This window comes from Saccopteryx bilineata, chromosome 2, assembly GCF_036850765.1.
Source record: "Saccopteryx bilineata isolate mSacBil1 chromosome 2, mSacBil1_pri_phased_curated, whole genome shotgun sequence".
In the NCBI taxonomy this organism is placed as follows: Eukaryota; Metazoa; Chordata; class Mammalia; order Chiroptera; family Emballonuridae; genus Saccopteryx; species Saccopteryx bilineata.
The window spans coordinates 175,181,948-175,208,234 of record NC_089491.1 but is presented as its reverse complement, the minus strand read 5'-3'; the positions used below and the strand labels follow the sequence as shown (position 1 = coordinate 175,208,234).

The following is a 26,287-nucleotide window of genomic DNA, read 5'->3' as shown; positions in this document are numbered from 1 at the left end:
GATGGGCAGAGCATCGCCCCCTGGTGGGCATGCCAGGTGGATCCCGGTCGGGCGCATGTGGGAGTCTTTCTGACTGCCTCCCCGTTTCCAACTTCAGAAAAATAAAAAAAAATAAAAATAAAATTTAAAAATCAGAAAAATAAAAAAAAATTGTTTTTAGCCTGACCTGTGGTGGTGCAGTGAATAAAGCATCAACCTGGAATGCTGTGGTCACCAATTTGAAACCCTGGGCTTGCCTGGTCAAGGCACAGATGGGAACTGATGCTTCCTGCTCCCCTCACCCTTCTCTCTCTCACTCTCCATCTCTCTCTCCCCTCTCTCTAAAATGAATAAATAAAACAAAGTATATTTTTTAAAAATTGTTTTTAAAAAGTAAAAAATCATTTTAAAAAAGAAATTATCTAAAGAAATATAGATACTATAGTGATCTGATATCCATTATTATATATTTTAAAACTATAAGACATATTCTTTAATGATTAAGTTCTACATTTTCCTTTTTCTCTCTACGCATGTGTTTCCATTCCACTTCTCCTTAAAATTTTATACTAATGAAATTTATTTTATGCTAGACTGTTTATTTGAGTATACTTTTCTGCAATAAGAATATGTATATAAATGTAAATTTAATAATTATAAATCTTCCTGTGCTAATAACTCTGTTAAAACTCTTTTGCATTATCATTACAATTACTAGAATAATACAATAATCACAATATAAATATTAGCTATTTTGAGACTATTAGACATGAAAAGTAAAATGTTAGTGTATCTTATAATTAAACATTTATTTTAATGAGATTAATAGAACTTGTATTTTTGTTAGTTTAGATATCCCTTAATATTATTTATTGCTAAAAAGACCCAGAGTTCAGTCTCAATCCCATGGAATGTTTCATTTTCACAGGTGTAAGCACTAACAAACTTTCATATACATAAATAAGAATTAAAGAGTTTTTATTATACCAATATAACTCAATCTTTTTGTACTTCTTCAGAATTATATGCCTCAAATCTCATACTAGTCTACCATCAGAAATTATTTATAATGCATGTGGGAGTCTATCTCTGCCTCCTCTCCTCTCACTAAATTAAAAAAAAATTATTTAAAATTATCTCTGAGCTGGCAACTTAGTTAGGTTGTTCCTCAATTCTGTTGAAAACCAAGAATTGTGAACAATCTCATTTTTCTCATCCATTTCTCAAGACCAACATTTGAATTGATTGCTGTTGTTGTTCCAGAGGTTTTTTCCCTCCTCAGAGGAAACAGGAAAGTAAGATTTAAAAGAGGTCTGCCTATCATAGTGAGGGAAGCATGACTCTGAAGAGGGAAGAATAAAAGCGAGTCTGCACATCTTAGGTGCCTTCTTGGGGAGATCAGTCTGAGGGAAAAGTATGTTTAGAAGCAGAGGAGCTGTGCCTTGTACCCTTTGGGGAAATGTTTGTGCATTTCCAGCCATCTGATCTTGCTTTCACACTAAGCCCTGTTAGATCCATTTCCAACTAGCAGCCAAAATAAACTTTTAAAACCACAAATCAGGAAACACTCTAAAAAACAAAAACTATTAACATTATCTAATGAGGCCCTGGATGTTGTGTGTCCTTCCTGCCCATCAGTCAGACTAGTTGTCCTCACACGTATCCAAGTTGTTCCAACCTCACCACCAGCACAAGCGTTGGCTCCACCCCATTCTTCACACAACAGCTTCTCGTCCTGCAGGACCCAGGTTAGATGTTACTTTCTCAGAACACGCTCTCTCAGCACTCAATCAAAACACATTCTAACTTCTCCAACCTCCTTCAAATTATTGGCTATCACAGAAAATCTGCTTTATCCTTAGAACTTTGTGATGAATTGTAATTAAATGCTATTTGCTAGGTTAGTGCCTGGGTCCCCTGCAGCTGCTTTGCTCATCATGATTTCTTACCCAGGACCACTACGACACCACTGATACTCAATAAAGATCTGCTGAATGAATGAAGCAGCAAGCAAACTCATGGATAAGTATTGTTCTCTGGTTAAAATGCTTCAGTAGTTCTCCATTGACTTGAATATAAAAAGCAAAATTCCACAGTATAGCAGGTCCTCAAATAATGTTGTTTCATTCAATGTCATTCCATTGCAACATTAATGAGATGCCACAGGAACTTAACTCTTTATCAATCAGCCTATAGTAAAATTGGTTAAGTTTCATTCACTTAAAGTCACAGAACCTATTGATGACATTCAGTGAGGACGTACTGAATAAGATTAAATATGCTTCAGCATGACCTGACTGCATGCACTCCCCTCTCCCTTCCTCCGCCCTCTCTCCCAGCTTGCCATTCATATTTTTCCTGAACTGTAGCTGCTAATCACCATTTAAAGCTCCCTGGATGCTTCCAGCTTTTACCTATGCTCGTCCCTCTACATGTAATACATCAAATATCCTTCACCTCTTCTTTGTCTAACTTTTTCCTTTTGAGGCTCACCTTAAGCATCCAGCCATCTCCTCCAGGAAGCCTTCCATGGCCCTCCAATCTGGATTACATGCCTGCCCTTCCATGCTATCCTTGAAGCTACACTACTCAGATCACTACCATGCTACTTATTGAATGAAGCTGTAATAACAGTTTCTTTCTTCAGATGAACTTTTGAGGCACTGCTTAGTGTAGCAACATATTCAATAAATGTTTATAGAAAAGGTAGCATAAGAGGATCATTATTTTATTTTAAGCATTACTGCCATTTAATTTTAAAATGAAGAAACTATTATAAATATTCAGATTAGTACAGAATTATGTTTATAAAATCAAAGAATAAACTGTCCACTCTGGGAAGAGCTGGAAGTCTAAAGGCGGGGGGAGCTGGGGAGCTGGGGAGCGAGGCTGCCACTCCGTCACCACACATCATTCTCTGTGGGCTGCCAGGCGCCGGGGCTGCTGCAGGAGTGCCACCCGCTCTGGGCATCATGGTGACAACTGCTGTATAAGTGACTGGGTAGATCGGGAGCCAACAGAGAATAGGAATTTTTATTTTCAATAAATCTTAAGAATAAAAATAAAATAGGACACTCAACAGCAGCTGCTGCAGAGATGGAATGGCACTCGCTCCTGCATCTAGCTCCGCTTCCTATGCAGCCACCATCTGACAAACCAGATAGGGTGGTGACTGAAAAATTTGATTAAATTGAAGATCAAGATGGAAACACATGAGAAAAATCTGCTACCTTCAAAGGAAACAACTGAACAGAAAGAGCAAGATGGTGAATCATAAGGAGGTGCATGTCGCACTGTCCACTCCACAAAACACTGTCTTCCTGTTGTGCTCCTTTAGCTGTTTCACAGTGAGATGCCTATTTTCCCAGCACAGAACCAAGAACTGCTGACAGTGAGGCTGCGCCCACCTCTCCCACCTGCCAGCTGGCTGACAGGAAGGAACAGAACCTCCATATTGGTGAAGGAGGAGGCTGGTGGAACCACAGTGAAAGCCAGCTACAAATCAAGCTGGTCCTGTATGCTGTAAAATGCAGTTTAATCAAGACTGTCATTTTTTTTTTTGGTTGTTCAAATTATTTTAATTATTAAAATTTACAATTTTTAATATGCCAATAAAGTTTAAAGACCTGAATTTAAAAAATTATGTAATCCTTAAAAATGTTCATTAATCTATACCTAGCAAATCAACAGTAGAATCTTATGATCTTCTAGGTAGAAAATTTACACTTAACATATAAGACAAATAATGTCAATATGGTAATATGAAGAAAATGAGTATCACTATCAAAAATGAGCCTTTAAAATAAAAATGAGAACTCATGTGCAAATGTTAATTATATTGAGAGGATATATCTTTACTCAAAATACTCAAAAACATTCTTTAGGAACAAAATAAATTCACTTTATTAGGCAAAAAGAGAAAGTCTCATTACTTTTAAGGCATTTTTTTTTCTTTTTCTTTTTTCTGTATTTTTCTGAAGCTAGAAACAGGGAGAAACAGTCAGACAGACTCCCGCATGCGCCCGACCGGGATCCACCCGGCACGCCCACCAGGGGCGACGCTCTGCCCACCAGGGGCGACGCTCTGCCCACCAGGGGGCGATGCTCTGCCCCTCCGGGGCATCGCTCTGCCGCGACCAGAGCCACTCTAGCGCCTGGGGCAGAGGCCAAGAAGCCATCCCCAGCGCCTGGGCCATCTTTGCTCCAATGGAGCCTTGGCTGCGGGAGGGGAAGAGAGAGACAGAGAGGAAGGAGGGGGGAGGGAGAAGCAAATGGGCGCTTCTCCTATGTGCCCTGGCCGGGAATCGAACCCAGGTCCCCCGCACGCCAGGCCGACGCTCTACCTCTGAGCCAACCGGCCAGGGCCACTTTTAAGGCATTTTTAAAAATTAGTTACCAATTCATTTTAAAATGGCTCCCTCAAAAATAAATTTACTCTCAAAGTATACCAGTTGTAAGGTCGGTGGATAGAGGGATGGTCATGTGGGGAACCTAGGTCCACGAACTTTGGCTAGGACCGCCCACAGCCAAGCGCGCCAAAAGAAACTTCCTAGGAGTCCTTAGAAAAAAAGCGACTGATTTGTCAGCCAGTGAGATTTCTCTACATCATCATATTAGCCCGACTTCCCTAGAGGGATCCCTTTTTTTAAATATACCCACGCGGTCTCTCCATGCGTGCGCGATTTTCCTGACCTCCATCTTCCAGGCCAGTGAATCTTGTCCGAGGAACGCTGTGTACTGAATAAAGCCTTTTGAACTTACCACACTTGGTGGCTCCGAGACCTGTTCCTTCCTTCTCAGCGAGGAAAAATACCTTACACCAGTGAAGACATTCTTTTCTTTTTTTTTTTTTTTTTTTTTTTAAATTTTTATTTTATTTATTCATTTTAGAGAGGAGAGAGAGAGGGAGAGAGAGAGAGAGACAGGGGGGAGGAGCTGGAAGCATCAACTCCCATATGTGCCTTGACCAGGCAAGCCTAGGGTTTCGAACCGGTGACCTCAGCATTTCCAGGTCGACGCTTTATCCACTGTGCCACCACAGGTCAGGCGACATTCTTTTCAAATGCAAAAAATCCCAACAAAAACAAACAAACAAAAAAAACCCACCCAACAACAACAAAAAAAACCCATTTAAGTTCATAGCAGCACTGCTGAACTAAGAATACTGCCCCTTGCCTCCTGGTAATTCTGAGACTCAGATATTTTACTCTGTGCTCATTTTAAGAAAATGAGTAAAGGGGGCTAAATATATGGTGACAGGAAATTATTTGACTCTGGGTCATGGGCACACAATACAATACACAAATCATGTATCATAGAGATATACACTTGAAACCTGTGTTGTCATTAACCAGTGTCACCCCAAACAACTTATTTTTTAAAAACGGCCTCTCACACTCAACAAAACACAAAGCCTGCCACGACCTGAGCAGAGAGAATTTCAGAAGAAGAAAACCACTTGGAAAGGAACCCTGGGGTTTCCTCATGGGATTGTTCCCTTTCATCTCTTTATTTGCCAAAATAGTTAGTTGAGAAGACCTCTTCCTTCACAGGATCATTAAACAACTTATCTGAATCAGAGGCTCAAGAGAACGTAGCATATAATAGGAACAAAGATACTGTAAGAGATACTGTAAAGAATATAGGATAGGCATCAAGAAATGTTTTCCTTTGACAGTTCTGCCCTGCTCAAACTTTAAAAGGTTCTGTACTTTATTTTAATAAGAGATATGGTCCCCAAACAATTTTACTTTGCGCTTTGAGAAATCAAGATATGCAGATATCCTCCTCATATCAGAGGTAGTCATTCCTTCTCAGAGGCTAAATTTAGGCAAGAGACTGATACATTTTGGACTTGAGAAAGATAATAAGTATAATGTCCCTAGCCAAAGAAAGCTTCCCCCATTTTAGATATTGAAATGAATATTTGATGCATTCAATTAATAAACAGTGGCTTAGAAGAAACAAAAAGACAAAAAAGGAAAGAAGATGAAAGCAGGGGGGGACAATGACTGAAGTTTAACACAACCCCAGAAGTATAAAAAACATGAAAGCAGTTTCTTCATACCTTAAACCACTTGAAGCCTAAATGACTAGTCTCATGCAATATTTCACTCAACAGTTTCAGATAGGCAGTGAGTAGCAGAATGGCACAAAGAAGATAAACAGAGAAGAGAAAAAGAAAAAAACATGCAATTAAAAGAAATTATATATAGCCACTTCAGACGATAGTTTTGCAGATTCTTACAAAGCTAGGTATAGTCTTACCATATAATCCAGCAACCACATTCAGGTATTTACCTAAATGACTTGAAATTTTATGTCCATACATAATGAACATGTTTATAGAAGCTTTATTCATAATTGCCAAAAATAGAAAGCAATCAAGACGTTCTTCAATAAGTAAAGAAACAAGTAAATTGCCCTGGCCGGTTGGCTCAGTGGTAGAGCATCGGCCTGGCGTGCAGAAGTCCCAGGTTCGATTTCCGGCCAGGGCACACAGGAGAAGCGCCCATTTGCTTCTCCACCCCTCCCCATCTCCTTCCTCTCTGTCTCTCTCTTCCCCTTCCACAGCCGAGGCTCCATTGGAGCAAAGATGGCCCGGGTGCTGGGGGTGGCTCCTTGGCCTCTGCCCCAGGCACTAAAGTGGCTCTGGTCGCAACAGAGCGACGCCCCGGAGGGGCAGAGCATCGCCCCCTGGTGGGCAGAGCGTCGCCCCTGGTGGGCGTGCCAGGTGGATCCCAGTCGGGCGCATGCGGGAGTCTGTCTGACTGTCTCTCCCCGTTTCCAGCTTCAGAAAAATACAAAAAATACAAAACAAACAAACAAACAAAAAGAAACAAGTAAATTGTGGCCCAGTCATACAGTGGAATACAATTCAGAGATAAAGTGAGTTTTCAGGCCACAAAAAGATGTGGAAGAGCCTTAAATGCGGAGGCTAAATGAAAGAAGCCAGTCTGAAAACACTCCATACTGCACGGGCCAAACTGAATGACATTGGAAAAGGCAAAACTACAGAGACAGGAGAAAGATAAGAGACTGGGGAGATGAAGAAGAGATGACCAGGTGGAGCACAGGTGATTTCTAGGGCAGTGAAGCTATTCTGCATGATACTGTAATGGACACATGACATTATATATTTGGTAAAACTCATAGAACTGTACAACTCGAAAAGTGAACTGAAACGTAAACTATGTACTATTTAATAATGTACCAATATTGGGTCATCAATTTTAACAAATGTACCACACCAATGCAAGACATTAATTAAAAGGGAAAACTGAGGTGGAGAAAGGAGTTTATAGGAACTCTCTGTATTTTCTACGAAAGTTTTATGTAAATTAAACCCTGGCCAGTTGGCAGAGTGGTAGAGCGTCAGCCCAGCGTGTGGAAGTCCCAGGTTCGACTCCCTGTCAGGGCACACAGAAGAAGTGACTGTCTACTTCTCCCCCTCCTCTTCTCTCTCTCTTTACTCTCCTCCTGCAGCCATGGCTCAACTGATTCAAGTGCATTGGCCCCAAGCGCTGAGGATAGCTCTGCGGAGCCTCTACCTCAGATGCTAAAAATAGCTTGGTTGTGAACATGGCCCCAGATGGGCAGAGCATTGGTCCCAGATGGGTCACCAGGTGGATCCTGGTAGGAGTGCATGCAGGAGTCTATCTCCCCTCCTCTCACTTAAATTAAAAAAAAAAAAAAAATATATATATATATATATATATATATATATATATATATATATATATATATATAAAACCAGTTTACATAATAGATTTAAAAATAACACACAGTGCTCGCTTCGGCAGCACATATACTAAAATTGGAACGATACAGAGAAGATTAGCATGGCCCCTGCGCAAGGATGACACGCAAATTCGTGAAGCGTTCCATATTTTTTGACAGAGGACAATCTGACTTTGGGTGATGGGTATGCAACATAATTGAACGACAAGATAACGTGGACTTGTTATCTTTGAATATATGTATCCTGATTTATTGATGTCACCCCATTAAAAAAATAAAATTTAAAAAAAAAAGAAAAGAAAAAAAAAAGAAAAAAATTTGTGAACAGTCAGGAAAAAAAAAAAAAGTGCTGAAGCACGACCAGTTGAAACTTTTTCTGGGTGTTTGTTTTCAATGAAACTTGAAAGCTTCCCCCCCCAAAAAAAATAAATAACACACAATAGTAGTCTATAGTCCATAATGACATGATCTATTATTAATTGCAAAAATTTCTGCACAATCTCTAATATGTAAGACTTGTAACTAACTAATGATTCCTAATGCAGAAAGAAACTTCTGCAGGAAGAAAAAAATGAGTAACATTTTGAAGATAAAGGAAAGTGTGTAAAAAAGATAAAATCAGGCTAAAAAAAGATTCCTCCTCATTCCTGAACAATCCTGTCTGGGAAGCACTCCACTACCCAAATTCTAGTCAACCGCACATTAGGAAATACTCAAATAGAATGTAGATGAAGGCACTTATCTGAGGACAGGGCACTGAAAGACAGTCATTCTGTGAACAGATAGATTTTCCTTCTGCTTTGCTAATGCTAATGAGTCTTTCTTTCTACACTTGACACTAAAGAAACTGTATCCTCATGACCAACAGAGTTAGAAGGTTACCTTGTAGCACAGACTACAGTATGCCGCTTTGAATGTACCGGTCTTCCCTGCTGTGCAATTACCTTCACTTTCAAGGTAATTACCAGACCACTCACTGGTGGTCTGGTCACCCCAAGGAGGCTACCCCCAAAATTCATGTTACCCTCTCTCATTGAACTCTTTTTGTCACATGTTTAACATTTATATTTTTCCAACAACGAAATAGAAAACAAATAATCACTGAAAAATTGTCATGAGTTTCTCTGTGTAAGACAGGTTCAAACCCTCCAATCATACTCTCAGATTTGAGCCTTCACTGGTTAATACTATTTTGTCCATTCACATCTCCTATCTTTAGTTATTCTTCCAAATAAAAAGTTAAAAGCAAGGATATGAGGATCTAAACAGGCATAGAAACAGATTTTTAAAAGAATAACAAAAGAACCCTTTAACAAGCCACCTCAAAAGACATGCTGATCTGGGACTCATGTGTCATGATAACTTTCATACTTAATATTAACCTTAACTTGTTATAACATAAACTGCTCTTTTGAACAAGCCAGGATATAAAATAAATAAACTATTTTCTATTTAAAGTTAACGTCTTTAACTCAGAAATGTCTGTGCTGTTTTATTTTCTGTAAAAGCAGGGCTGTGCCCAGTTTTGTAACAGAGAAGTTCTATTTCATCGCATCAGATATATGAGCATATACTCATAAATGTATCTGAAATCAGTACCAAATTATTCATGGAGAGACCTCTGCATTAACACAAATTCTTATGTAATAATTTTTCAATTCTCATTTAAGTCTAAGTACTTACACCTGATGAGTGTTTCTGAAACCCTACAAGCATACTTTATGTACAGTTTTCCTGTAGACTACACAGCTTGGGTTTTACCTTTTGTTTAACCAGCTGCATTGCCAGTAACTGTATAAAATCGCAGACCTGTTTTTCAGCATTGGTCCTGGCTGATTCCTCTTGTGCTAGCACCATTTCTCGTTCTGCAGTTATCTGTACACTCTCTCTTAATGCTTCTTCCAGCTCTTCAATTCTGTCATCCTTCTTACGGAGACTGTCCTGGAAAACGATGGAAGACTTGGTGAAGTAGACTAATTAGTGAACCCAAGGAGAGCCCTTTATCAACAAGGGCTATTTGTAGATTAAATGTTCTTCCCTTCAAAAGTAAATCTAGGCCATAAGATATCACAGAGGAAAAAATAAAACAAGAGAAGAAGTAAAGGAGTTGAATAAGTATACTATTAAGAGCAAAGGGTCAAGTTATTAAGCAAGAGAAACATGTAATGGACTACTTCTGCACAACAGAGAGAATAAAATTGTGCTAGGCAGCACAGGTAGCAAGAGCTTGATTACTTAGAAACACAAAGCTAACTCTGAACTACTCTCTAAACTGGCTTACAGCCAGCTCTGATGAAGCCTAATTAATAAGACTCAATGCCAAAACATTCTCGTTTCCAGCGAAGTTAAGCATAGATGAAAAGTTAGGTAAACAGCATGATCTTTTGGATTATAGTCTTCATATAGACAACTACTGGCAAACTAATTTTAAAAAAGAGAAATGAAAAGGGAGTTTTTCCTAATGAATTCAAGAAAGCAAAGTTTTTCCTTAATCTTATATGAGAAAACTGATATAAATGACTGGTCTGGTTAAGAATGAGCAATTTAGTTTGCCATCCAAAATCCACTGCTGTGACACTCTAAACAAGTTTAAAAAGTAGATTTTGGGGAGGTAACTATGGATTTCTAAGAGATAGACAAGCAAAACCTATAGGACATTAAAAGATCGTGTAATATAGGAGATCTTAGAATAAGATGGATAAATTAAGCAGTTTTCAAGTAGAATGAAAAATTTAACTCCCGATGTTACATGCATTTCCTCTTTAGATTCTTACAGAACCAGAAATTTAAAAAGAAACAAAAGAACAAGATTTACTAAACCATTCTCTAACTTCCAGAATGTTCATGTCACTAAGATATCAAAGAATTTTGTCTTTTATCTTTGTGATTCTCATTTAATTATACTGTAGTTCACTTGTATAAGTACAAGGTATAAGTAAGTCCTTTTTGACAACTTTGTCTTCAGAAATCTAGAACTTGAAATCTTTCCAGTTCTAAAATGTCAGACTTTCCTTCCAACTTTGAAGAAATGACATCTATATTTAACATCCTTCCTACTAAAATGTTGATAAATCTTTTGCTCTAATTTCTCTCAATTTCAAAACAAATGATATTTAGAGAAGGATATTCACATTTCAGTGATGTATGCTATGTTCATTTTTAAGTTTTCATTATTCTTGGAGATAATGTCATAAAATACTATGATTTAATCTCATAAGTAAGGGTCTGTTTCACGGGAGCTGTTTAGCTGTATCAGAAAATGCCCTATGTTGAAATCTTAATGCTTCCAGTGTACTTGCCATGGATAGTGGAATCCAGACAGCATTTCTAAAACAATGGCCAAGCAGAGAGAGTCAGACAGTGATGTCAGTAAAAACAAAGCCCAACGTAGTTTCTAGTAATTCAAATAAAATGAAATATAACAGAAGAATTATGTGGAAAGAGATGGTTTCAATGATCAGTTCATTCAATCCTCTCAAACCTTCCCATAAATAACTATATTTGTAATGATGTGGGATTGTGAACTACAACTGCTGTAAGCAAAAAGGAACAGTAATGTTTCCCATTATCAACTTGTGAATAACTTAATACTACATATATTTTTGTCCAGTCTATTCTACCCTTCACTCTTAAACTGTCTTCTGGGGGATCTCCTGAGAGATTGCTGTTATCCTAACCTGAACTGAGATTGAAAAAGTAATTCCAAATAAATTCACAGAAGCCAATTTCAAGCAAATGAATTTATTTCCACATGGACTTAAAAACTGCCTGGCCCTTTATCAGTAAAATTCTTTTAGAGAGAGGACAATTAGTAATTGGTCACAATGCAGATAATCAGCACAGATTTTCATGCTAAAAGTTCCCTCAAAGCCAGCAGTGAAATCTGTTCACCAGAAGCGCTCAGTGGGCGGGACCATCTACTTAAGGCAAGATCTCTGGACTTGATGGCAGAGCTTGATTCAAAATCCTCTCTGTCATAAGGATGAAGAACAAAAACCAAGTGAGGTCGCAGATGAAATGAAAAGGAGAGGACTAAACATAATATTTATATTATAAATTATAAAATATCTCGATGCAAAACTACATATGGAACCATCAGCTCTAAGGAAACTGTATTAAAACCAGGGCAGTAACAAGAAGAGGAAGATAAATACCCTATCACCTTCAACAACGAAGTCCATAACTACTGAATCCATCTAGTAAGTAAAATTTGGCTTCACTTTTATTTTCAGAATCTTAATAGATATCTACTATGGTAAAACAAGGAAGTTTTCTTTGTACTGAACTACACCTTGACTCTACTTCATTTAATAAAATATTGAGCCAATGCCAGAAATAAACAGAATCCTTTAGTTCTACAAACATTGGAGCCCTAAACAGATGGTTAGGTCATAACTATAATTATTCTCTCTTGTCTTCACTCTCTCATGAAGATTAATGCAATTTTCTATACTTAGATTATACACACTCTATTTCTAAGTTTAGAACACTAGAGAAAAGATCTTAAAATGTTTTAGAAAGACCAAAATTAATCACCCACAAGGAATAAAAACTGGGAAGGCACTGGAATTTTTAAGGGCAACGCAGAAAGCTAAAAGACAATTGAAGTAGTGCCTTTAAAATGCTGACAGAAAAACCATTTCTGATGAAGAATTCTATATCCAAATTATCAATCAACTATGAGGGTAGAATGCAAAGTCTAAAAATTTTTATGTCACATTACAAACACAGAAAGCCACCAGGAATGTGCGCTATCAAACGAAAGAAGTAACCTAGACAGAGGAAGACATGGGATGCAGAATAAAGGGGAAAACCACAAGTGAGGAGTGAAGGAACCTGGAGAGTTGCAATAAGCCTGGAGAGATACAGTTCACAGCAGAAAAGAGAAACCTGAGGAAAGATCCCCCCACCTCTGGTAAAGTGGATGTAAAGATTGCATGGGTTAATTAACAAGAGACAATGTATAGTAACAGTATCAGGATGAATGTTAAAGTTTGAGAAAGGAAACTGGGAATAAACCAGTGATATAAATACAAATAACAAATAAAAAAACAAAAAAACCCAAAGCAATTACCTCTAGGAAAAACTAAATGTATACTAAAGGAATATAATCATAATATACTATGTGCCTTAGACACAATAATGTAAAACTTGATATTACTATATTAGAAAGATGAAAAGAGAGAAATGTGTATGGTGGCTTGTTTAAAGAAGCTAATTCCTCATCATTGATAATAAGAAAATAGGTAACAGCCCTGGCTGGTTGGCTCAGTGGTAGAGCATCAGCCCAGCATGTGGAAGTCCTGGGTTCAATTCCCGGCCAGGGCACACAGGAGAAGTACCCATCTGCTTCTCCACCCCTCCCCCTCTCCTTCCTCTCTGTCTCTCTCTTCCCCTCCTGCAGCCAAGGCTCCACTGGAGCAAAGCTGGCCCAGGCACTGAGGACGGCTCCATGGCCTTCACCTCAGGGGCTAGAATGGCTCTGGTTGCAGTGGAGCAATGCCCCAGATGGGCAGAGCTTCGCCCCCTGGTGGGCATTCTGGGTGGATCCCAGTCTGGTGCATGCAGAAGTCTGTCTCTCTGCCTCCCCGCTTCTCACTTCAGAAAAATACAAAAATAAAAAAAAGTCGTTAATAAGTAATGTCAAATAAGAAAAATAACAAAACAACAGTATAAGAATGTCATTTGGAAAGGTGGTGGTAAACAGCAGAAGACACAACCAAAAGTGGTTCAAGTGATTTTCTTAGGAAATCAGCAATCAAGGTTAGATAAGAATGAGGTCAATGACTATTATTATTTACTATAAGTCACATAATATTATTTCACTTTGTACATAATATAAATATATATATTGTTCTGAAAAAAACAAAATCAGTTTTGTTTTGTTTTGTTTTTTCTTCTTTTCCAAGTGAGACGAGAGGAGATGGAGACACAGACTCCCGCATGCGTCCTGATTGGGATCCAGCCAGCAACGCCCATCTGGGGCCAATGCTCTGCCCATCTGGGGATATGTTCACTACCAAGCTATTGTTAGTGCCTGAGGTGGAGGCTCCACGGAGCCATCCTCAGTGCCCAGGGCTAATGCACTTGAACCAATCAAGCCACAACTGCGGGAGAGGAAGGGGGAGAGAGAGAGAGTGAGAGCGAGAGCAAGAGAGAGAGACAGAGAGAGGGAGGGAGGAGGAGGAAGGGGAGGGGTGGGGAAGCAGATGGTCATTTCTCTTGTGTGTCCTCACTGTGAATCGAACTTGGGACATCTACATGCTGGGGCAACACTTTGTCACTGAGCCAACTGACCAGGGCCCCAAAATCAATTTTAAAATGTTAAAACTCTGCAAATAAATTAAAGAACTCCTAAAAACAGTTATAAATGTGGTGACAGTTTTAGATACTCAAACTCTAAACATACTAGATTAACTATTTACTGTAGAAAGAGAAAAGTAGACTGAGAAAATAGATTTCAGGACAGCGTTAACTGCAAATAAAAATGGTTTAAGAGAAAAAAACATACATGAATTTTAAGTCATTGTGCTCTTCAGTTTTTTATTCACAATCCCCATGAATTTCTTCATGCCAATAATTTTCATGAGTGAGTCAAAATTATGAGAAATTCCTTCCCAATCTTCAGGTGATCAGGGGATATTCCAAGTAACATTTTTTAAAAGGACAATAAAATACAGAGGAGTGACATCAGAGTAATGATAGCATGAGAGATACTCCTGACCTCTCCACTTGAAATTTCAACAAATTAAACAAATATAACACAGCAAAGGAACCCCAGCAGGGCTCAAAGGCACACCTGAAAGATCCAAGCATGGAGAGGACAAAAGGTGGGACAGGGTGAGAAGGGGTTAGAAGATAAAATGCAATTGTAGGGGGCTTTGGAGAGAAGACACCGGGTTTGTGTCCAGATTTTTTTTTCTCTGCTGGGCTCTCTAGATTTTGTCTGAGGAGTTTGGAGAGGGAAACACAGAGTGACTGGGTTTGCTTCTACTGGGAGGAGTGGTGAGATAGAGGGGCAGAGGAAAAATAAACCAAAGCAGCCAGAGCACAAGGTCATAGCCAGTGTTCCTGTGGTCTGCCTGCAGCCCACACTCGGCAGAGACAGAGAAAGCTAAAGTGTGGCCCCCCAGCCTCCCAGATCCCACCTCCCTCACCTTGTGGTATAGAGAGTGGCAGAGACAAACCCCACAGCTAGTTACCCAGAGCCACTCTCTCCTCTGTAGAACAGAGGTACTCCATATCAGGTACCCAGGTCTGTTGAGACTTGGGAAGGAGCGACTGGAAGTCTGAGATTGCCATTGCTCCATTCATATGCTTTATGCCACTCACACCAACACGACTGCAGCCTGGCCTATATCTCTGCAACAGCAACATCTCAGTGGACAACCCAGGAAATTCACAGAGTGAAAAGTTGTAACACAGTGATACCTACTAGAAGAAACAACTCAAAACTAAAATTTATTTTTCTTTTATTATATTTTTTAAAATTTTCAAATTTTTTACTGGCTTTTGTTTTGTTAGGGTTCTTTATAATACCACTCTCAAATGCCATCAAGAAAAAAGAAATTGAAAACCATGGCTGCACAAGACAGAGACGTTATTTCAAAAAAATAAATAAAAAATCTCCAGAGAAATATCTCAATTACATGAAAGCCTTGGAGTTAAATGATAGTTCAAAACTGAAGTTCTGAAAATACTCAATGAAATACAAGAAGACACCAATAGGCAACTTAATGAGCTCAGAATACATATTAATGAACAAAATGATCACCTTACAAAGGAGATCGAAACTTTAAAAACACAGATGAAAACTTAATACGTGAATTGAAGACTAATAGCTAATAGAACAAGCCAACTAGAGGAAAGAATCAGTGACATCAAAGACAAGCAACTAGAGATATTACAGAGAGAAGAGATACTCATTAACTGAAAAAACTGAGAGAGTTCTACAAAAATTGTCTGACTTCATCAGAAAGAGCAATATAAGAAAATGGATAGGCCTTGGTCAGTTGGCTCAGAGGTAGAGCGTCAGCCCGGCATGTAAAAGTCCTGCACTCAATTCCTGGCCAGAGCACACAGTAGAAACGCCCATCTGCTTCTCCTCTATTCCCCCTTCCCTTTATCTCTATCTCTCTCTTCCTCTCCCGCAGCCAAGGCTCCACTGAAGCAAGGTTGGCTGGCAGCTGAGGATGGCTCTATGGCCTCTGCCTCAGGCACTGGAGTGGCTCTGGTTGCAAAGGAGCAGTGGCCAAGATGGGCAGAACATCGCCCCCTGGTGGGCGTGCCGGCTGGATCCTGGTAGGGTGCATGCAGGAGTCTGTCTCTCTGCGACCCTGCTTCTGACATCAGAAAAATAAAAAAAAATAAAAATAAATAATGGATATATTAAAAGAAGAAGAGCAGGAGAGGGAATGTAGGGCCTATCCAAACAAATTATTGATGAGAATTTCCCAAACCTATGGAATGAGTGAGAGCCTCAAATCCGAGAAGCAAAGAAAACGCAGTTACCTCAATGTAAACACACCTATTCCAAGGCACATCATAATAAAATTGTCAAAGATCAGTGACAAAGAAAGAATCCTCAAAGCAGCTAGGGAAAAGAAGATAATAATATATAATGGAAAATCCATTAGGTTATCATCAGACTTCTCAGCAGAAACTCTACAAGCTAGAAGAGAGTAAAACCAAACTTTAAAGTACTGAAAAAGAAAGTGACGTCAGAGAAATGGCGCAGTAAGGAGCGATACCGATAAATCTCCCCAAAAATTCAACAAGATCTTCAACCAGAGACAGAAAAATCTATCCTTGGAACCGCCAAAAGTTCCACACTAAATGAGAAGTACTAACAACAAAACCACCTTCAGATGCCATTAAGGAAAAGGAAATCAAATATCATGGATACAAAAGACAGAGAGGTAGCACAGACAGATGAAGAAAAATCTATGGAGAAAAAATTTAATATATTGAGAACCTTGGAGCTAAATGACAGAGAATTTAAAAAAGAAATCCTAAAAATATACTCAGAGATATACAAGAAAACACAGAAAGGCAATTTAGGGAGCTCAGAAAACAACTCAACGAACACAAAGAATATATTACCAAGGAAATTGAAACTATAAAAACAAATCAAACAGAGGTGAATAACTCAATTCACAAGCTGAAAAACGAGGTAACAAGCTTAGCTAATAGAACAGGCCAGATAGAAGGTAGGATTAGTGAAATAGAAGACAAGCAACTTGAGGCACAACAGAGAGAAGAAGAAAGAGATTCAAAAATTAAAAAAAATAAGAAAGCCCTACAAGAATTGTCTGACTCCATCAAAAAGATTAACATAAGAATAATAGGTATATCAGAGGAAGAAGACAGAGAAAATGGAATGGAGAACATATTCAAACAAGTAATAGAGAACTTCCCAAGCCTGTGGAAAGAACTAAAGCCTCAAATTCAAGAAGCAAACAGAACTCCAAGTTTTATTAACCACAACAGACCTACTCCAAGGAACATCATAATAAAATTGGCATAAATCGCCTGACCTGTGGTGGCACAGTGGATGAAGCATTAACCTGGAAACACTGAGGTTGCCGGTTCAAAAAAACCCTGGCTTCCCGGGTCAATGCACATATGAGAGTTGATGCTTCTCTCTCTCTCTCTCTCTCTCTCTCTCTCTCTCTCTATCTTCCCCACCTCCTCTCTAAAATGAAATAATAAAAAAAAAAATTAAAAAAAATTGGCATAAACCAACGACAAAGAAAAAATTCTCAAGGCAGCCAGGGAAAAGAAGAATACAACATATAAAGGAAGGCCCATTAGATTATCATCAGATTTCTCAACAGAAACTCTACAAGCTAGAAGAGAGTGGACCCCAATGTTTAAAGTGCTGAAAGAGAGGAACTTTCAGCTACGAATACTATACCCATCAAAACTATCCTTCAAATATGAAGGAGAAATAAAAAAATTCAGAGATACAGAAAAGATGAGGGAATTTATCATCAGAAAACCCCCACTCCAGGAATTACTAAAGGGGGTTTTCCAACCAGATACAAAAAAACAAAACTAAACAAAACCATAAGTAAAAGCTCCACCAAGAACACAATAAAACCAACTTTAAACAAAAAAAAGGGGGGGGGGCCCTGGCCGGTTGGCTCAGCGGTAGAGCGTCGGCCTGGCGTGCGGGGGACCCGGGTTTGATTCCCGGCCAGGGCACATAGGAGAAGCACCCATTTGCTTCTCCACCCCCCCCTCCTTCCTCTCTGTCTCTCTCTTCCCCACCCGCAGCCAAGGCTCCATTGGAGCAAAGATGGCCCGGGCTCTGGGGATGGCTCCTTGGCCTCTGCCCCAGGCGCTAGAGTGGCTCTGGTTGCAGCACAGCGATGCTCCGGAGGGGCAGAGCATCGCCCCCTGGTGGGCGTGCCGGGTGGATCCCGGTCGGGCGCATGCGGGAGTATATCTGACTGTCTCTCCCCGTTTCCAGCTTCAGAAAAAATACAAAAAAAAAAAGGGGGGGGGCAGAGATTAAGAGTAGCAAAGGATGATGGAGTGCAAAAGTACTCACAAGGTAGTGCACTACAATGAACAGGGTGGGAACCTTTTTCATTATTTAATGGGAACCACCCTTGAAAAAACCACCACATAAGCACATGATTTAAAAAAGACAGCAACAGAGGAAAGATGTATGGAATACAACCAAAAAAAAAAAAAAAAAAAAAAGAAGGATAAAAAAACGAAAGAGAAGAATCAAACAAGATGCATAGCTAACAGAAAGCAATCTATAAAATGGCAATAAGAAACCCAAAAGTGTCAATAATTACACTAAATGTAAACGGATTAAACTCACCAATAAAAAGGCACAGAGCAGCAGAATGGATTAAAAAAGAAAATCTAACTGTATGCTGCTTACAAGAAACTGATCTAAGCAACAAGGATAAAAACAAATTCAAAGTGATAGGCTGGAAAACAATACTCCAAGCAAATAACATCCAAAAAAAAGCAAGCGTAGCAATACTCATATCTGATAATGCTGACTACAAGACAGCAAAAGTACTCAGAGACACAAATGGTCATTTCATAATGATTAAGGGTACGCTGAATCAAGAAGACATAACAATTCTTAATATATATGCACCAAACCAAGGAGCACCAAAATATATAACACAGCTACTTATTGACCTTACAACAAAAATTGACAAAAACACAATCATACTTGGAGACTTCAATACACCACTGACGGCTCTAGATCGGTCATCCAAACAGAGTATCAATAAAGACATATTGGCCTTAAACAAAACACTAGAGCACCTGGATATGATAGACATCTACAGGACATTTCATCCCAAAGTGACTGAGTATACATTTTTCTCCAGTGTACATGGATCATTCTCAAGAATTGGCCACAAAAACAACATCAGCAAATTCAGAAAAATCGAAGTTGTACCAAGCATATTTTCTGATCATAAAGCCTTGAAACTAGAATTCAACTCCAAAAAAGAGGGAAAAACCACACAAAAATGTGGAAACTACACAACATACTTTTAAAAAATGAATGGGTCAAAAAAGAAATAAGCACAGAGATCAAAAGATATATACAGACAAATGAAAATGACAATATGACATATCAGAATCTATGGGATGCAGCAAAAGCAGTGATAAGAAGAAAGTTCATATCACTTCAGACCTATATGAAGAAACAAGAGAGAGCCCAAGTGAACCACTTAACTTCATACCTTAAGGAACTGGAAAAAGAAGAACAAAGACAACCCAAAACCAGCCGAAGAAAGGAGATAATAAAAATCAGAGCAGAAATAAATGAAATATAGAACAGAAAAACTATAGAAAAAATTAATAGAACAAGGAGCTGGTTCTTTGAAAAGATCAACAAAATAGACAAACCCCTGGCAAGACTTACCAAGGAAAAAAGAGAAAGGACTCATATAAACAAAATCCAAAATGAAAGAGGAGAAATCACCACAGATATCATAGATATACAAAGAATTATTGTAGAATACTATGAAAAACTTTATGCCACTAAATTCAACAATCTTGAAGAAATGGATAAATTCCTAGAACAATACAACCTTCCTAGACTGCGTCAAGAAGAAGCAGAAAGCCTAAATAAACCAATTAGTAGGGAAGAAATAGAAAAAACTATTAAAAACCTCCCCAAAAATAAAAGTCCAGGCCCAGATGGTTATACTAGTGAATTCTATCAAACATTCAAAGAAGACTTGGTTCCTATTCTACTCAAAGTCTTTCAAAATATTGAAGAAGAAGCAATACTTCCAAACACATTTTATGAGGCCAACATAACCCTCTACCGAAACCAGGCAAGGACGGCACAAGAAAAGAAAATTACAGACCAATATCTCTGATGAATACAGATGCTAAAATACTAAACAAAATACTGGCAGATAGAATACAACAACATATTAAAAAAATAATACATCATGATCAAGTGGGATTCATCCCAGAATCTCAAGGATGGTTCAACATACGTAAAACGGTTAACGTAATACACCATATCAACAAAACAAAGAACAAAAACCACATGATCTTATCAATAGATGCAGAAAAGGTATTCGATAAAATGCAACACAATTTTATGTTTAAGACTCTCAACAAAATGGGTATAGAAGGAAAATATCTCAACATGATAAAGGCCATATATGATAAACCATCAGCTAACATCATATTAAATGGCACAAAACTGAAGGCTTTCCCCCTTAAATCAGGAATAAGACAGGGTTGTCCACTTTCTCCACTCTTATTTAATGTGGTGCTAGAGGTTCTAGCCAGAGCAATCATACAAGACAAAGAAATAAAAGCCATCCATATCAGAAAAGTAAAGGTATCACTTTTTGCAGATGACATGATCCTATACACAGAAAACCCCAAAGAATCTACAAAAAGACTACTAGAAACAATAAGCCAATACAGTAAGGTCGCAGGATACAAAATTAACATGCAGAAGTCCATAACCTTTGTATATGCCAACAATAAAACATTTGAGAACGAACTCAAAAAATAATCCCTTTCATAATTGCAAAAAAATAAAATACCTAGGAATAAACATAACAAAGGGCCCTGGCCGGTTGGTTAGTGGTAGAGCATCAGCATGGCATGCAGAAGTCCCAGGTTCGATTCTCGGCCAGTGCACACAGGAGAAGTGTCCATCTGCTTATCCACCTGTCCCCCTCTCCTTCCTCTCTGTCTCTCTCTTCCCCTTCCTCAGCCGAGGTTCCATTGGAGCAAAAGTTGGTCCAGGCACTGGGGATGGCTCCAGGGCCTCGCCTCAGGTGCTAGAATGGCTCTGTTGCAACAGAGCGATGGCCCAGATGGGCAGAGCACCGCCCCCTGGTGGGCATGCTGGGTGGATCCTGGTTGGGCGCATGTGGGAGTCTGACTGCCTCCCCATTTCCAATTTCAAAAAATAAAAAAAATTAAATAAAACAAACAAAAAAAATAACAAAAAATGTAAAGAATCTATATAATAAAAACTACAAAGCATTGTTAAGAGAAATCGAAAAGGATACAATAAGATGAAGAATATTCCTTGTTCTTGGATAGGAAGAATAAATATCATCAAGATGGCCATATTATCCAAAGCAATATACAAATTTAATGCAATTTCCATCAAAATTCCAATGATATTTTTTAAAGAAATGGAACTAAAAATCATCAGATTTATATGGAACTATAAAAAACCCCGTATAGCCAAAGCAATCCGAAAGAAAAAGAATGAAGCTGGGGGTATTACAATACCTGACTTCAAACTATATTATAGAGCCATGACAATCAAAACAGCATGGTATTGGCAGAAAAATAGACACTCAGACCAATGGAACAGAATAGAAAGTCCAGAAATAAAACCACATATATATGGTCAAATAATTTTTGATAAATGAGCCAACAACACACAATGGAGAAAAGAAAGCTTCTTCAACAAATGGTGCTGGGAACACGGGAAAGCCACATGCAAAAGAATAAAACTGGACTACAGTTTGTCCCCTTGTAGTAAAATTAATTCAAAATGGATCAAAGACCTAAATATAAGACCTGAAACAATAAAGTGCATAGAAGAAGACATAGGTTCTAAACTCATGGACCTGGGTTTTAAAGAGCATTTTATGAATTTGACTCCAAAGGCAAGGGAAGTGAAGGCAAAAATTAATGAATGGGACTCCATCAGACTAAAAAGTTTTTGCTCAGCAAGAGAAACTGATAACAAAATAAACAGAAAGCCAACTAAATGGGAAATGATATTTTCAAACAACAGCTCAGATAAGGGCCTAATATCCAAAATATACAAAAAACTAATAAAACTCAACAACAAACAAACAATCCAATAAAAAATGGAAGAGGACATGAACAGACACTTCTCCCAGGAAGAAATACAAATAGCCAACAGATATATGAAAAGATGCTCATCTTCATTAGTTATTAGAGAAATGCAAATCAAAACTGCAATGAGATACCACCTCAGACCTGTTAGATTAGCTATTATTAACAAGACAGGTAATAGCAAATGTTGGAGAGGCTGTGGAGAAAAAGGAACTCTCATTCACTGTTGGTGGGAATGTAAAGTAGTACAACCATGATGGAAGAAAGTATGGTGGTTCCTCAAAAAACTGAAAATAGACTACCTTATGACCCAGCAATCCCTCTACTGGATATATAGCCCCATAACTCAGAAACATTGATACGTAAAGACATATGCAGCCCCATGTTCACTGCGGCATTGTTCACAGTGGCCAAGACATGGAAACAACCAAAAAGCCCTTCAATTGAAGACTGGATAAAGAAGATGTGGCACATGTACACTATGGAATACTACTCAGCCATAAGAAATGATGATATCGGATCATTTACAACAAAATAGTGGGATTTTTTTTTTAATTTTTCTGAACCTGGAAACGGGGAGGCAGTCCAACAGACTCCCGCATGCACCCGACTGGGATCCACCCGGCATGCCCACCAGGGGGCAATGCTCTGCCCATCTGGGGCATCACTCTGTTGCGACCAGAGCCACTCTAGCGCCTGAGGCAGAGGCCATGGAGCCATCCCCAGCGCCCGGGCCATCTTTGCTCCAATGGAGCCTTGGCTGCAGGAGGGGAAGAGAGAGACAGAAAGGAAGGATAGGGGGAGGGGTGGAGAAGCAGATGAGCGCTTCTCCTGTGTATCCTGGCCGTGAATCGAACCGGGACTCTGCACGCCACGCTGATGCTCTACCACTGATCCAACCAGCCAGGGCTTGAATGGTGGGATCTTGATAACATTATACAGAGTGAAATAAGTAAATCAGAAAAAACCAAGAACTGCATTATTCCATACGTAGGTTGGACATAAAAACGAGATAAAGAGACATTGACAAGAGTATGGTGGTTACGGAGGGCACGGAGAGGGAAAGGGGGAGGGGGGGCACAAAGAAAACTAAATAGAAGGTGACGGAGGACACCTTCTGACTTTGGGTGATGGGTATGCAACATAATTGATAGATAAGATAACCTGGACATGGTTTCTTTGAACATATGTACCCTGATTTATTGATGTTACCTGTGTAAAATGAAGAAAACTGTATCTATCAAAGTTATCCTTCAAATATGAAGGAGAAATAAAAACTTTTATAGACATACAGAAGCTGAGGGAATTTATCACCAAAAAATCGCACTGCAGAAAACATTCAAGGGGGTTACTTGACCAGACACAAGAACAAAACAAATCAAACTACAAGTAAAATGTTCAACAAGGTCACAATAAAAACCAGGATAATCTGTGACAACAATAACATAAAAGGAGGGAACGTAAAGATCAGCACAAGCAAAGGAGGATGGAGTACAGAAGTACTCAAATCTTGTACATATGAACATTTCTTTCTTAATAACCTAATGGTAATCACCTACGAAAAAGTCACTACTGAAACACACAGTTTGAAAAAAAGAAGAAATGGAGGAAATAATTATGGAAGAAACAGGGGAAAGAAGAAGAAACAGAGGCAACAAAAACAACTGACAGGCCCTGGCCGGTTGGCCCAGCGGTAGAGTGTTGGCCTGGCGTGCGGGGGACCCAGGTTCGATTCCCGGCCAGGGCACATAGGAGAAGCGCCCATTTGCTTCTCCACCCCCCCCTTCCTCTCTGTCTCTCTCTTCCCCTCCCGCAGCCAAGGCTCCATTGGAGCAAAGATGGCCCGGGCGCTGGGGATGGCTCCTTGGACTCTGCCCCAGGCGCTAGAGTGGCTTTGGTCGCGGCAGAGTGACGCCCCGGAGGGGCAGAGCATCGACCCCTGGTGGGCAGAGCGTCGCCCCTGGTGGGCGTGCCGGGTGGATCCCGGTCGGGCACATGCGGGAGTCTGTCTGACTCTCTCTCCCTGTTTCCAACTTCAGAAAAAAAAACAACAAAAAAACAACTGACAGACAGAAACACAAAAGAGAAGAACCAAACAAGACACAGACTATCAAAAAAACAAAACATAAAAGGGCTCTAGAAATCTTCAAGTGTCAAAAATCACCCCAAATGTAAATGGGCTGAACTCACCAATAAAGAGGCACAGAGTAGCAAATTGGATCAAGAAGCAAAACCCAACCATATGCTGCCTTCAAGAGACACAGCTACGCTGCAAGGACAAAAGTACATCCAAATTGAAAGGTTGAAAAATGATTCTCTAAGCAAATAATATCCAAAGAAAAGCAGGTGTTGCCATACTCATATCTGACAATGCTGACTTCAAGACAATAAAGGTAACCAGAGTCAAAGATGAACATTTCATAATGATAAAGGGGACACTGTATGAAGAACACATACCACTTCTTTTTTTTCTGTTTTCAGAGACCGAGAGTCAGAGAGAGGGATAGACAGGGACAGACAGACAGAAACGGAGAGATGAGAAGCATCAATCATTAGTTTTTTCTTGCGCATTGCGACACCTTAGTTGTTCATTGATTGCTTTCTCATATGTGCCTTGACTGCAGGCCTTCAGCAGATTGAGTAACCCCATGCTTGAGCCAGCGACCTTAGGTCCAAGCTGGTGAGCTTTTGCTCAAACCAGATGAGCCTGCGCTCAAGCTGGCGACCTCGAGGTCTCAAACCTGGGTTCTCGGCATCCCAGTCCGACGCTCTATCCACTGCACCACCACCTGGTCAGGCTACACACTTCTTAATATATAAGAACCAAACCAGGGACACCAAAATATATAAGAAATCCACTACTTGATCTAAAAATAGAAGCAGACAAAAATGAAATCATGGTTTGAGATTTCAACACACTATTTATTGCTTTAGACAGATCATCCAAACAGAAAATCAGTAAAGAAATATTGGCCTTAAATGACACTCTGAATCAAATGGACATAATGGACATTTATAGGACATTTCATCCCAAAATGTCAGATTATACATTCTTTCCCAGTGTGCATGGAACATTTTCAAGAATAGACCATATGACTATACGTTGGGCCTCAAAACTAACATCAACAAATTCAGAAAGATTGAAACAATATGAAGCCTATTTTCTGATCAGAACGTATTGAAATTAGAATTGAATAGTAAAAAAGAAGTAAAGAAACCCACAAAAATGTGAAAATGAAACAACATACTTCTAAAAAGTGAAGAAGAAATAAAAGCAGATAAATACAGGAAAATGAAAATAACAACACGACATATAAAAATTTCTGGGATGCGGCCCTGGTCAGTTGGCTCAGAGGTAGAATGTTGGTCCAGTGTGTGGAAGTCCTCGGTTCGATTCTCAGTCAGGGCACACAGGAGAAGCGCCCATCTACTTCTCTACCCTTCTCCTCTCCTCCTCCCCCCCTCTTTCCCTCCCACAGCCAAGGCTCCAGGCTCCATTGGAGCAAAGTTGGCCCTGGTGCTGAGGACGGCTCCATGGCCTCCACCACAGGCGCTAGAATGGCTTTGGCTACAACACAGGAATGCCCCAGATGGGCAGAGCATTGCCCCCTGGTGGGCATGCCGGGTGGATCCCAGTCGGCGCATGCAGGACTCTGTCTGCCTCCCCGCTTCTAACTTCAGAAAATTAAAAAAAAAAAAAAAATTAAAAAATTTCCGGATGCAGCAAAAACGGTAATAAGGAGAAAGTTTATATCATTACAGGCTTATGTTAAGAAACAGGAGAGATTCCATGTAAACAACCTAACATCACACCTCAAGGAACAAGAGGAAGAAGATAAGAACAAGACAAAGTCAGCAGGAGAAAGAAAATACTAAAAATTAGAGAAGAACTAAATGAAATAGAGAACTAAAAACTACAGAAAAAATTAATATAATAAGGAACTGGTTCTGAGAGAAGACAAGATGGTGATGGAGTAGGCAGACATACCAACGTCCACCTCCCAGAACCAAAGTGGATTACAAACTAATTTTAAGAACTATCATCTGGAAAAACCAACTTTGGACTAAACTAAGAGTACTCTTCAAACGAGGAACAATGAAGGCAGCACACTGAGACTGGTAAAAAAAGTGGAAATATGAAGAGGGCTGCCCAGCTCCCCGGAGCGAACATCACCTGGGAGAGACACACGTGGTGGGAAGTGAGTTTAGCAGAGAGGGGAGGGTCCTGAGT

At 39.4% G+C, this 26,287-nt stretch overlaps 1 protein-coding gene, 1 non-coding gene and 1 pseudogene across 15 annotated transcripts in view; 2 read left to right on the top strand and 1 right to left on the bottom strand.

Moving 5' to 3' along the window:
* The window catches only part of ERC1 (ELKS/RAB6-interacting/CAST family member 1), a 550,202-nt gene that overhangs the window by 262,704 nt on the left and 261,211 nt on the right, over positions 1 to 26,287 (bottom strand). For 10 of the 14 annotated variants that reach the window (XM_066258683.1, XM_066258685.1, XM_066258693.1 and 7 more), the window contains one exon: positions 9,529 to 9,660. The exons of the other annotated variants lie outside the window; for them this stretch is intronic. In XM_066258683.1, coding sequence (XP_066114780.1) covers positions 9,529 to 9,660 — 132 coding nt within the window. The remainder of the gene's footprint in view (positions 1 to 9,528; positions 9,661 to 26,287) is intronic. 14 annotated transcript variants of the gene reach the window in all.
* LOC136323757 (thymosin beta-4-like) lies at positions 3,076 to 3,256 on the top strand (annotated as a pseudogene).
* Positions 7,766 to 7,872, top strand: LOC136327833 (U6 spliceosomal RNA). The gene has a single exon (XR_010729894.1). It is a non-coding gene; the product is annotated as a U6 spliceosomal RNA (small nuclear RNA).